Source organism: Lampetra planeri, chromosome 31, assembly GCF_965212315.1.
Source record: "Lampetra planeri chromosome 31, kcLamPlan1.2.h2, whole genome shotgun sequence".
Lineage (NCBI taxonomy): Eukaryota > Metazoa > Chordata > Hyperoartia > Petromyzontiformes > Petromyzontidae > Lampetra > Lampetra planeri.
This window is the reverse complement of record NC_136137.1, coordinates 2,973,623-2,987,427: the sequence shown is the minus strand read 5'-3', so window position 1 is coordinate 2,987,427 and position 13,805 is coordinate 2,973,623. Positions and strand designations below refer to the sequence as shown.

At 45.5% G+C, this 13,805-nt stretch overlaps 1 protein-coding gene across 12 annotated transcripts; it reads left to right on the top strand.

The window, feature by feature from the left end:
• Positions 1 to 1,639: 1,639 nt before the first annotated feature.
• LOC144729093 (uncharacterized) lies at positions 1,640 to 12,574 on the top strand. Of its 12 annotated transcripts, none has more exons than XM_078609004.1 (8): positions 1,640 to 1,773; positions 4,413 to 4,510; positions 5,137 to 5,296; positions 6,237 to 6,425; positions 8,562 to 8,677; positions 9,198 to 9,377; positions 10,470 to 10,546; positions 11,230 to 12,574. In XM_078609004.1, the coding sequence occupies exons 1-8, from the start codon at positions 1,735 to 1,737 to the stop codon at positions 11,238 to 11,240; spliced, it is 870 nt and encodes a 289-aa protein (XP_078465130.1). In that variant the 5' UTR covers positions 1,640 to 1,734; the 3' UTR covers positions 11,241 to 12,574. The 12 variants fall into 12 exon arrangements, with proteins under 12 accessions (XP_078465130.1, XP_078465128.1, XP_078465127.1 ...); XM_078609002.1 differs by having other exon boundaries at positions 9,198 to 9,383; XM_078609001.1 differs by having other exon boundaries at positions 9,183 to 9,377.
• Positions 12,575 to 13,805: the final 1,231 nt, after the last annotated feature.

Sequence of the window (13,805 nt, the reverse complement as noted above, 5' to 3'; positions counted from 1 at the left end):
TGCACATCCCACTCAGCCCGTGGCCTGGCCCTGGGGCCATCTCGTGTAGAACACCGGCCAGCTCAAATTATTAAGCACCATGGGCTTCTGAGAGCCGGCTCACGAAATGCAAAAGCCTCGGACTTCACTGGAACCTGATGTTGTTGTTGGGGTCTTACCAATCAGCCCCACCAAAACTGAGCACCTGCCTGGGTATTTTGTGCCACCACAAACTCCACTCCTCTCAAATCCTCTCAACTCCCCTCCCCTCTCCATTGGTGATGGAGCTCTTGTGGAGAGAGTGGAGAGTTTCCCACACCTGGGTCAGTGTGCTCATGACCGGCTCCGGTTTGACAGCAGAGGTCTCAACTCCGAATCAGATGAGCGGCATTATCTTTTAATCGGTTGCGTAACGCTGTGTGAAAGCTACCTGGTCTGTCGCTCCGCACGAAGCTTCATGTCTTCTCGGCCACGGTCATTCCCTCCCTTCTCTACGCTTGCGAAACGTGGACCCCTCCTTAATGGAATCTCTGCGCCGGTTAGAAACATTGAGGCTGGCATGCCCACGATCCATCCAAGGTTTAACCAGGATGGATCACTATGTGACAAGCTCACAAAACCTTGAAAGATCTAGACACATTCCCATCGGTGAGCTCCTCCGGCAGGTGAGGCTGCGTTGGCTGGGCCATGTAGCCCGCATGCCCAGTCAACCGCATGCCCAAGCAGCTTCTGTTTGGCCGGATAGAGGACACGGGCTGGAGAAGAGATGGAGTGATGTGGCACAGGAGGATGTGGAGCTGAATGGACTTGCCGACGACTGGTACCAGCGGTGTCAAGATCGGCCTCTGTGGAGGAGGCTCGTGAAGGACGCTGCTGGGCAGTTTGGAGGCAGTCGCCCTCCAGCTACAATGGAGGGCAGATGAGCGACGCTCACAACAACGACCGGAGCGCCGGGTGGATAAAACGCAGCAATGTGGCACAGTAAGGGGGTACAGCTGGTGGTGCATCTGCCGGCCAGCCAAACCATGGCACCTGCTGGGTCTGTCCCGAGACCTCCTCCTGTCAGCAGCGAGCCTTCGACACTTCACGTGGCAGCCTCAAAGTCCACCTAGCCTGGTACAGGCATCGTGGCGACGTCACCGTCACTTCGTGGCGAATGGCGCGGGTGTTTGTGTTGAATAGTTCCATTGACAAAGACGTTGTGGGGAGGCGGTATTGTAGCGGTTAGGGCCACGGCCAACACCAGGAGCGATTATTACTTTAACCGGTCCTGGACCTCCCCTAGGTCGACTCAGCCTCAAATGAGCACCTCGTGCGGTGTGTAGGTAAACATCGTCACCTGGGGGAGACAAAGGCGGCCGGGGCGTGGTGCTGGCCACCCACCCCCCTCGTGTGCCACAGTGCCGGCCTTCATCATCGCTACAGGCGACACGTGGTGGCGTGTGGGTGGGGATCTTCGTCTTCGAATAGTTCGACGATTATTCCATCGACAAACATCGCCGATTAATCGTCGCGATTAAACCAAAACCAAAAATCGACGTCGCGAATCGCGACGGTTGGAGAATCGAATCGACGCTTGGACCAATCACAGCTCGGCTCGAAAGATCGCTCCGCCCCCTCCCGCTGCGGGAGCCAATGAGCGCGCTCGTTGGTGGCGGGGGGCGGGGTCATTTGGCGGGGTTTTTTTAGGGGTCGCGCGCGCCTCTCTCGTCGCGATTTTTCTCTCCCCTCACGTTCAGGTCACTCGCTTCAACCATGAGCGACGCGGAGGATGGCATCACGTTCGAGACCAGGGTACGCGCGAGTTTTCATACACGTGTCGCCGGTTTGGTTGTTTGTTTGTAAAGTAGCGACGTCGATTTGATTGTATTTGTCTTTGCCTCCCCCCTCTTGTTTTATCGCGCTCTTGCGCAGAGGCCTTCTAGCCTAGGCCCGCATGGTGCGGCTGAACGGCGTTTTAACACGGAGCGGTTTTACGTTGAGAAAAATTACAATGATCGCTGCCGCAGTCTGTTATTAATACCGTTGTGAACGTGTTTTGTTGTTGTAAATACTGAAAACGAGTTGTTAGCCAGGCTGTTGATGAGGGCTCAGGTGCTGCGCGGGAAGGCCGCGTTTAAGCCTGCTTCGAGAGCTAGGCAAGGAGGCTGCTACATCGCAGCGTCGATGGCCTTATGCATCTTCGGTAGTTAATTAATCGTAGCTGACAATTACAATTAATTTCCAAATAATTTATAATATATACCTCGTCCCACCGTGTAATGTGTTAGAGCAAACCGTACGCAGGAGGAGGAGGGGGGTTTCCAAAAACATGTTACGTCAGTTGCGGAAAAAAACCTCACCAGGAAGTTTTGTTATTAAATTATAAAATTGTACTCGAGTGCTAACTGGATGTGTTTGCTTAGCTTCCGCGATCTAACGAGGTGGCAAACTTTCTGGGTGGTTTAGTCGGATAGTGCTCGGATTGGGGTGACCCACCATGCATTAAAAAACACACTGAGGGGTAACGTTGAGGGCAGAGCAGCAAACAAATCCATTGTTGCGATCTACTCCCACGTGTACGCCTTCGCCAGCCCGCACGCACTGACAAACGTGGTGAAGTATGGTCAACAAAATCCCAACGACCCACGTGGCGTGGGAAATTAAATTGTCCAGCAGTAGGTTGATAATGAGCTGGATTTTTTGTGGCAAAATCATTGAAAATAACGATTGTGTATATTTGGTTAGAAGGAGAATAACACTGACTATAAATAATGGTACACTTTTTTTTTCGTAATTGACGTTGCATGTTTTTGGAATCAGGATTTATTAGTTTCTGTATTACATGGATGCTGGCAGCCTCCAAGCAGGTTAGAGCTCTTTTTTTCAGTGCAAATCTGAGACCAGATTAATCGTAATAGCAGTTCTATTCCAATCCACTGCGAACCAATTGCACCTCACCCCTCCCCAAGGGGGGTGTTACTAAATACAGTATACCAATAATTACGGACGTAAATAATAAACCAAGGTAGCCTGGATACAGCAGTTCTATGCCAACAAAGTCAACTATATGTAGTTACATTTTAAATAAGGATTATTTTAAATACTTTGCCATTACTGTAGATGTTCAAATCAATATCCACAATACAAGAGTAACTGGATATCGGCACACCTTATATGAATTATTATACAAAGCAACGCATTTGGTGGCCTTGAATGCAAAGGGAAATTTCTGATACAAACACAATTTGGATATACAGCACTTCCCATTGGCACGGCTGGCTACGTAGGATGCGAAATTAATTCAAGACACGACATAAAACAACGCCTGCCCTTGGCCCCAAGGGGTGTGCATATATTCAGCTTGTACTGTACATTGGTTTCACTTCGCAATGACTTGTTACTCAAAGTAGAGGAGAAGTAGTACTGTAGTGACTGCATTATTGCACAGGCATGTTAGACTCAAGGATGCTTGTCTGGTTGGTATAAAGTGTGTATTTTAGCCGTGTTTACTGTTTTTACTGCATTTTTATACGCTAAGTGCTTAAACGCCTAAAATACTCATGCCTAAAGGCCTTTACGCCAGTGACAAACATGCTCACTCTCTGCCATAGTTGTGTAACGTAAATTAAAATTTCAGTCTTTGACATACGTAAAGTCGTATCGAAACTGTTCGTGTGCTTGCACCGTTTGTGACTTCCTTATATGGAAGAAATGTGTTTGTAAAGAACAAATATAGACGTTTGTGAATCTAAATGGTGTAATGTTAAAATAATCACCCGCGAGTGTAATGATAAATGACAGTGCAGCACTGTGTTTAAAGTCAACCACGCTGTTTGTCTGCCTTACTGGCTCACCATTTAAATTGTTGGTATTCTTTTTCTTGTAAAGGTTAATCTCGGTGGCGAATTGGAAGAAAGCTTTCCAAGCTTGGGGAAGATATCCTGACATCTAGAATAATTGAACATTGGAGAAAGAATTTGCAGAGGGTTAATTGAGTTTGAAGCTTGAAAAAAAGAAAAGAAGGTTCAGATAGAAGCAGATGCATGGTACGGTAATCAGGCGTGAAGAATGTGAATGTTGTCATTGCGTGAACATGTGAAGAAACTGGTGCATTGGTAAGGCACATTCATGCGATACGACAAATGCAAAACCCGCGGGCATGTTGGATTATTGACACCATGATAATAATGCTAACTTGTAAAATTGTAATGAACAAAACCTCTGCCCGTGTAGTGCGTGCATGCATGCATCATACTACTACTCCCAAATGTTGTCTTCACAGTTCCCACGTAGATATCTGTAGCGCTAACATGCACTCATCTATCACAGTTTGCAGTTTTGTCATCTGCACATGACTCGAGGGCTCATTATTTTTCTCTTTAAAGCCACTGGTTGTATTTCCCCGTGCAAACTGCATTCTCCGCTGAACATTGCTCCCTTTCTGCTGTTAGAATTCGCTTTTGAAGTCCAAAAGCAGAAGCCCTGCAACACGCAGGTCCAAAAGTGCGTCTCGCTCCAAGTCCAGATCTCGCTCCCGTTCCAAATCCAGGTGAGTTTATAGATTGTTTTAACTGTTGCACATGTTTACGAATTGCATAATTTGTTTGAAAAGTCCCATGATATGTATTGACAGTTGTAAGTTGACGTGTGAAACTGTAGGATCCTATGCATTCTTGAACACTTTTTACAATCTGAATTAGCATAATGCTGGCAATGAAGACAAAATTGCTTTTCATTTAATCTTAATTGAAACGTTTATATCCATTAGTTGCCAAAATATTTTTAAAGTCCCAATAGTGCTTGTATATAAGTTTACGATAAACAGTTTGTATATATGAGCATGTATGTGCATACATGCTGGCCACACACCCCTTAATGCCTATACCAGCTTTAAATCGTTAACATAATTTCTTAAGAAGCTTGCATGGGTACACACAATCTTGCCATGTTACTGGCATATGTATACATGCATTTTTTTATGTTTTTGTATCCGGTTGCGTTTATCTGCCTGTCTTCTCACTCGGTTAACCTGTTACTGGGTCTGCCTGCGACCTGCCAACTGTCCCTCGGCATTCACTTAGCCTCAATATGCCGCCGAGCCTGGCGCAAGCGCCGCGATGACATTGTTGTTTGTGGTCGATTTTAATTGTGTGGGCGCGCGCGTATACGCAGCAGGTCGCGCTCCAGGTCACGGCACAGCTCGTACCGGCGCTACTCTCGTTCCCGCTCTCGCTCCCGTTCCCGCCGCCGCCACCGCTCGCGCTCTCACTCGCGCCGCCGCCGCAGCTTCACCAACTCGCCCTTCTCAAACCGTCGCCGGCACCAGGGAGACCGGGTAATGCGCAGCGCCGGACACGTCACCTCCGGCCGTCCTGACACTCGGAGGGGAACCGGATGGCAACTGGCTCCTTGCCTCCCGGGAGGGGCTGTGGTTTCAGAATTGTATTTGTGGCCTGGTATGTCTCTTTGGGGACCAGTGTTTTGAGTTATAGTTGCATTAACCAAGGAAAGTCTCACTGATCCCTGATGACTTTTAAAGGAGTGTCCTGTTTTTTGGGGAATTTTGACCCATTCCCAGGATTGTTTATCACCCAAGGTTATGTCGTTCACAGGTTATATTATGATCGTTGACATTTTTGGTCATTTTTAAAATACAAGCTTTTCAAGGAATACTTGTTAACCTGTGGCTATTAATGAAACAGTTGAGAGTCTAATATGTATTTCTCAATTATCCTTCATGTATCATGAGTATGTAGTCTTAATAAATTGTAAATAATTGCGTAATACATTTGTGATGTTAATGGATTTTAAGCTAAATGATTTATTTTAAACAATGATTGCATGCATAATTATAAGCCTTGGAAGTTGAATCATGTTATCAATTAATTTATTACGATTTATGAATCACATTGTTTCCAATTAGTGTTCATTATAGTTCACGTTCCCCCTGCAACCACGAGAGGCACTGACTTACAACGATTTTAAAAAATTATATAAATTCTTATTCAAATCGCAGCACCACATCTTTCAAATGAAACCAACGTTGTAGGGTAGGGGGGAAGTGAATCACTACAAGCATATTTATACGATCACCTAAATGTAAAATCACTTTCAATTAAAGACGTATTAATAGACTTTGGAAATTAACTTACGTGACGCAAGCTGGGATATAATGGGATTTACAGAAGTCAGCAGAGGTTACAGTTCTGCTGGAATGATAGTAGCATTCGGTGAGCAGCGATGGATGTTTGCAGTGCGCGTATAACGCCCGACAGGGAAACCCGGAGCCCAACACGTGCCTGGGCGTGTTTGGCCTGAGCCTGTACACGACGGAGCATGATCTGCGTGAGGTGTTTGGCCGCTACGGCCCCGTGGCTGATGTCAACGTGGTGTACGACCAGCAGTCGGGCCGCCCGCGTGGCTTCGCGTTTGTCTACATGCAGAACATGGAGGACTCCAAGGAGGTGAGCGCTGCAATTTTATATCATTGTACGTGCTTGTCAGCGTGAAACAATCGTGCAAATTACCCTCGAGCGGTGCACTGGATGTAGAGCTCCCTTTCGCCAAGGCCTTTCCACCAGCAGTGGTATGAGCAAGCAATTGCAGGGCTACACCGTGAGAGTTTCCCTTTTTCTCACGAATGAAAGGATGTAACGTCCAGTCCTTTTGTCCCCATGCCCGTGATGTCATTGTTTTATTATGCCTCGCCATGCCGGTTTAGTTTTTTTTGGAGGGGTGTGGTAGGTCCTGTTCAGATATAATTCGCCCCCACTGGTATAAGCTGTTTGGGTGTTGAATTCCGGTTGTCTGGTCCATAGCGTGGCATGCTAACCACTGCACCGCTTCCACACTCCGTTATCACTATATGTGTTTAGCATATATAGATTTGCAAAGACCCAGTGGTCTTGCCAATAAATCTTTAATATATCTTCTGAAATGTCTTCTGTCAGGTCGTATCCTTGGCCTGTGATTAGTGTAAGAGTTTAATGAATAGTCAATATCCATGCATTAATAGCACATTATTCATTGTCTCTTTGTTATCCTTATCAGCTGCACAGCAAATACCACCGAATAGGAGCTTTCCTGGTTCAGTACAAAGAAAGATTAGACCCAGTAAGCATTATAGAAGGGACGGTATGGTAATTAAATAATTTTAGGTTCTTTCCCTTATTTTCCCAGTTACCTCAGTGTGGCTTGATCTTGTAAACGGTGTCATAGAATCTTTATATCCACACAAATTAGCAAACATAAATTAGCAAAGACAAATGGCTTGTTTGATTCCACACTAGCACATAGGGGACTGGTCATATTGAAATTGATCAACACGAGACCTGATTGGTCAACCTTAGAGACATTAAGCCATGGGACTGCAATAAGACCAGTTCGGTTTTTTTTAAATTGATTACTGTTCAAGAGTGACTCAATATCGATGCACACTCAGTCAATTACAATCAATGTTGAGCAATATTATCAGATTATGTTTTATGTTCATCAGTCGATGAACAAGTGCACATGCAGAACAATAGAACTTAGTGTCTAGTCTATTTTGAATGATGGCTGTAATTGCTTCCAATCGATTTGCCTTTGTTCATAAGAATTTTTTAGTTATTGTCTAAAACAACATTGAGTAATGGGTTGTGGTTATAACTCATGAACTACATGTGCGATGGGACTTTTACATATTGTTGTACTTGTGAAGTAATTGGTTGCTGAACGATTGAAAATTTTGGGACCACCTCTATGCAGTGCAAATATCGTCACCCCACTTGTGCAGTTCTAGACTGCGATTAAATATATTTTCTATACTCCTTGAACTATTGCTCCTAATTTTCTGCTAATTCTTGCATTGCATACCCTTTAGCGTTTGTACAACCTAGTCGAGCCAGTCTAGAGTGTTCACAATGTGGGTGGGTTTTCGCTGGCTGTTTTGTTCTGAGCGCGCAAACAAGCCGTGATATGCTGGCCTCAAAAGGCATCTCAATCTAGTTCAGGGCCATGGGTGGGACAAATGATGCAATAGTTGCATGTGCCGATGGTACACGGAGAACACGGCGCCGCCACCAATGTGTACAACGTGTCTTAACTATTTAATTGTGTGGAACGTGAATGGCGTGGCTCTGCTTGTGCCGTTGAAATCTGACTTGGTGTGGCTCCGGCGCAGCACGGTTGTATATTTTGACAGAGGGAATAGAAGGCTTTAGGGCGCCACGGTGGCGAGACCTTACCTCCCTCGCCTGGAATACATGAGGTCGTGGGTTCGATCCCGACCCTGATGCTTGTATATTTGGAGTTTGCAAATCCTCCCTGTGGTCGTATGGATGTATCTCCGGGCCCTCCTGTTTTTCTCTCCACATTTAGAATCAATGTGCATTAAGTGTATTTGGCTCCTGTAAATTTCCACGTAATAAGCCACTTTGTTGAGCCATCATCTGTGATAGCCAAGTCGCTTCTGAAAAAGAGCTATAGTTTAGCGGGCCTTACTTGGTAGAATAAAAATTTTGGTTTTAGATTTCGAGATCCCCTATCAGATGTGTGTTCTTTGCAATGAAACCGCGGTCGCCCCGTTTCCCTCACCCCCCCCCCGCCATCGTTACCCCAAGGCTAAGGAGCGAGTGAACGGAATGGAGCTGGATGGACGCAACATCCGCGTCGACTTTTCCATCACGAAGCGCGCGCACACCCCGACGCCCGGTATCTACATGGGGCGCCCCAGCTTGTGAGTTACGCCCCTTGTCTGGCCATGCGCACAGCTCGCACAGATGTCATGTATATGTATACTATATATATACCATTTAGATGCTCCAGAAAGTGAGCCACACCCCAAACTTGTGTCCGGCATCATTGAATGTGTATAAATCTGGTCACACGCACACCCACTGGCTAATGAGATGCACGCCAAATTTTTGCTTTAAAATAGAGGTGAAAAGTACGTCCTAAAATTATCTGGAGAGCCTGGTTATTATGACTTAAAAAAATATTTTTGCCCTAATTTTATCCTGATTGTGCTATCAGCATCTTGTCGGGAAACAAAGAATACTTTTTAGATCTCTAGCCAGAAGAGTGCAAACCCATCGTAAGAACAACCCATTGAAGTGGATATCTACAGCTCTCTCTCAGAGATCCGTTCCAGTGGCTCGGAGTGGGGTGGGTAGGGGGGGTTTGTGTGTATTGGCTGATGTACCTGACTGTGTTCGCGCGCCTCTACATCCCTTGGCGCGCAGCCCCCCGAGGCGCAGAGAAGGCCATGAGCGTGGAGGCTATGACCGTGGGGATCGCTACGATCGTGGGGAACGTGGCGGCGGCGGCGGCGGAGGCGGCGGCGGGTACCACAGCCGCGGCGGGTACGATCGTGGCGGGTACGATCGCTACGAGGAGCGGGACTACGACCACAGGCACAGCCACAGCAGCTATGGACGGTACAGGTACTGCCTCGACACTTAATGAGTGTTCAGTGGCAGTGAGAAGGGCAGTTGGCAAGTGTGGATTTTGTTTGGTAAGGATAGTGCTCCCTGTGTGCAGTCCTCTGTTAATCTTAATTCTGTTGGCCACATGTTTTGCTTGAGTGCAGATTATTGACTTGTAACCAAATACAATTTTACAAACATTTAAATGGCATAGATATTACAAGAAGTTATTATGAAGTGCTATACAATGAGGTGCACCTCAAACAAAAATAGCCCGAATTTTGTTTGGATGGGTGATCAAGTACCCAGAAGATGGTCTTGTTAGGACTTTGGAGGCTGTGCTGTGGGAAAAGCAGTGCAGCACAATCCATAGGTGTTGCAGTACCTTTGTGCTTCCCAATCTAACCTCCCTACCTTCATGACCGCACACACTGAGCAGTGCAGTGGAGTATGGTCAAATAACCACTACAAAAGGCCGGAGGAGGCCCTCATCTAGCAGGGGATTTACTCAGGGCTGTACATGTACATACAGATGACTGGGTGGTGCAGGGTGTTCTTGATGACAGGCTGGTGAATACAATCTCGGAGCACTCAGCCAGCACTGCCGAGGTTGTGGATTCGAATCTGGGCAGGACACATTTAAGTTGCGATGGATCCACTCTCTTCTTTGAGAGTTATAAATGGAAATGTTGACCATATGATATGGTATATAAAAAAACTAGGAATGTAAATAGAATAAAATAACAACCATGTCAGCCTTGAAATCTTTGGCTCATAGCCATGTGATTTATTTAGCATGCGTAGAATATAATTGGTTATTTAAAATACAAAATGCGTGCCAACGAAATTAAGATCAGTTGAACGGAGGACTGCACATGGGTGGCACACGTAAACATAGGATCACTTCTTTTCCAAGACCAGTCAAATTTGTCTACATTATATCAGCTCATAATGACATTGGATAGTTAAGGTATACTAAAATAAAAAAAACTGTAAGCACTATAATTTTCCTTGCTATAGTTGCATGTAATATACTATTTGTGTTGTCTGAGAACTTTGGTAGTTTGTGCCATTATCTGACGGATGTTTTCTCGTCGTTACCAGGAAGCGCTCCCCATCTCCGTACTACGGCCGGGGGGGAGGCTACCACTCGCGCTCACGCTCTCGCTCATATTCCCCGCGTGAGTAACTTTTTTTTTATTGACATGTGCCACCTACTATCACACGAATTATAAACGGACAAAAGTAAAAGGAAAATGGAACCAAACTGTAAACTGCTGAAAGAAGCACAGAGAGATGCGTGCGTGGAATTACACTGAGAGACAGAAAGAGAAACACTTGGAGGAGAGCATGCGTAGGTTAGGCATCATTCTAACTGTTTAAAACATGTAAGTGGCCTTAGAAGTGATGACCTACGGTCAAGAATCGTGGAGTGGCAGGCAAGTGATTGAACCTATTCGAGAGGACTTCAACCAAGGGGTTAAAGCGCTAAAGCCAACTCGTGTGCAGGTGCTTGATGGATAATTTGATACGGTAATGGCTTGGGAAAGCCTTTGTCCATTAGTTGATTGGTCACACACAGGTTCGTCCAGCGTGTTGGATGCAGGATCGGTTGATTATCCTGACATGTGCATCTGACATGACTGAATCATGGCAAGTCTTATGAAGTTGTACAAAACTAACATGTACGTCAGTTTATCCATTGAGGAGCCATGGAAAACTCCACTTTTGCTTGCAGGGGCATGAAGGTTTTTCAATTCTGTCCCATGCTATTTTATTTGGCGTTGTATTTGCTTGACTTAATCTGTCCAATTATGTGTAGTGTTTGTCCCATTAATGTATTTTATTTAATTTCTTTTACCAGGTCGATACTGAGGAATTCAAGTTGAAACACCAATTCTCAACACCAGTGCAGTATCATGTGCTGTTACGTCCAGTGGGTTTTTTTTTAATTGAGACATTTTGTATGTCATTTTGTTCACATGTTACTACTTGGCCACGTTTACCCCTATTTTGTAAATTCCAATTGTGCTCCTTAGTTGTGATTTTTCTGAATAGCAAAGTTTGTGCACATGAGTTTTCATGTTGAGTGTCGCTGCTGGTTGGAGCGGCATGGTGGTCTGTCCCGGGGACGCGCCCTGGGTTGAGTAAAACAAAAAGTTGCACGAGTAAAAATCACACTTGTGCAGAGGTTGCTAATTACTGTGCTTTCTACGCTTTTTACAGCGAATGTTGAAATTCTTTTGAACCTTCTTTCTAGCTAGTGAAGAATGAGGTTTTTATTTCATGGTGAGCATTGTTTGTATGGCTGTAAATGCATAGCACATGCAAGAAGGGCAATACAGCCATGCGGAATCACCACAGTCCCTTCGTCCTGTGACCTCTTAACCTTTTTAAAGGCTCCTAGTGATGTCTGGCCCTCCAGTTGCAAACCCCTCCCTTATTCTACACCTCATTCTCACAAGAGCACAGCAGCACTTGAATAGCAGTCTGTATAGGTTATAATAATTAGTTCTTGTTAGACGTAGCGATAACAAATATCAAGCTGGTGCTGCTTGGAGTGTTGCATTACAACCTCGAGGGATGGGTGACGGCTTGGGAAGTGGATTGATTGATGGTGAGGAGCCAAAAGGTACATGGCCTTGAGAACATGGTGGCACGTGGGAATACTCTTGCCGATGTTGGATAATGTGACGCAGATACATCATTACAACTCAACACCAAGTTTAGTTTACATCGGCTTAGATTTCAATAATTGACTTGCTTATATATGGATGGAATGCATCAAAACAAATTTGGGAAATTGCATCTCAAAAACTGAACATTGTACACTGGTGTTTTGTTAGGATTGTAATCACTCATTTAATATTGCAAGTATCCAGTTAACTTTAAATGGCCTGTAGAAATGTAGGCTTAAGCTGTGTGGCATTAATTCAACTCTTTGCCATTTGTAGATTAAAATGTTGACCTTTCATTGGTATTAAGAATTGTTCAATTGGGCAGACAACCTAAACCAGATAAATAATTTCATACAATGAAACTTTTAGAAAAATCTTCCTGGCATATATTGAAGTTGAATGATGATGTTGCTACATTTGCTGATCTACACTTTGATCCGCCTAAACTTCAGTAATACATTACAAGAATGGTTAACATTAATGTCCATGCTTTGTTTTTGTTGTTTGGTTTTAATAAACTTTAATATCTAGTCTGGTGGTGGAGTTTGTGTACGCTGCTATTTTGTGTATCGTGAGGAATTGGCGGTGTACGGTGTTTCGCTTTTTATTTCCAGACATCACTTGCAGTCCTTACCAACAATATACATCCTGGTAATCGCCAGGCCCATGAAGAGAGACTTTTATAGGTTAGATCACCCCCCACCTTCACTCACACAGGGGACAGCTCTACATCATTTATTTGTTATGGCCATGCAGAGGCCCGTTTTCACCAGCTTACTCACTTCTTCTTGTGGGAGATTGAGAGGGCTTGCCCTTAGGGCCACGGCCGTTGTTGCTTGACAGACACATGGTGTACACCAATTGTGTGGAGGCACAACCACCGCCTATTGTTAGGTTCAGCGCGTTGGGCCCTACTGCAGGACCAGTGGCAAGTGAGAAACGATCGGCAGGCCCAATTTGCAGTCAACTTCCCTTGACGCGTGGTGTCTGTGGTCGCCTTGCCGTACACTGATCAGGTGAAGATGGAAGCCTGAGCAAAGGATTAGGCTCCTTGAAATGGGCCAGTGGCAGGGCAGGCCCCTAGTGAACATGAGTTGTTTCCCCTGCTAGGTAAGATATATACACAGTTGAGGTTGCACGCATGCTTGCACATCCTTTTCAATGGTAGCTTCTGAGCCAGTTGTGATTGCACATGTCCACTTTTTTTGCAGAGTTTAGGAGCGCTGACTGCTATCTCACAGATACGTTGGCACGGTCTACGATGCAGAGGATATCCCCTTCGGGAACTATAAAAGTCCATGTTTACATCACTAACGTCGACATCTTACATTCACAATCTGTACGGCGTTTGCAGATCAATTATATTTGTTGCATACACAACCCGTTAAAACTAGGTGAGTAAGTGCTTCCATGCCGTGTGAGTTGTGGGGGTTATTTGACCATACTTTGCCACGTTGGTCAGTGCGTTGAAGCTGAGTGGCATAGAAAGGGTTGTAGAGATACCGTACATTTGATGCTCTGCCCTGTGAAGCCGAACACGTTCCTTCGGAGTGGGCAGGTAGGAACTTGGTTGGACAGCGCATTCGTGCATGACAGACAGACAAATAATCCCTGGTGGGCAGTGTGGAACCTGTTGTTCGTACCTGTATGTATAAAAGATAACTTGACTTTAGGTAGCCAGGCAGACAGCCCCCTTAACTATCGCCTCCCCCCCTCCCTTAGGCCCCTCCCCCCTTAGGCCCCTCCCCTGACCCCCTTTCCC

Coding starts and splice junctions, on each gene's coding strand:
- LOC144729093 (XM_078608992.1), top strand. CDS start 1,735: ATGAGCGACGCGGAGGATGGCATCACGTTCGAGACCAGG. Junction 5,297..6,215: donor GCCGGCACCAGGGAGACCGG/GTAATGCGCAGC, acceptor GGATGTTTGCAG/TGCGCGTATAACGCCCGACA. Junction 9,384..10,469: donor AGCAGCTATGGACGGTACAG/GTACTGCCTCGA, acceptor CGTCGTTACCAG/GAAGCGCTCCCCATCTCCGT.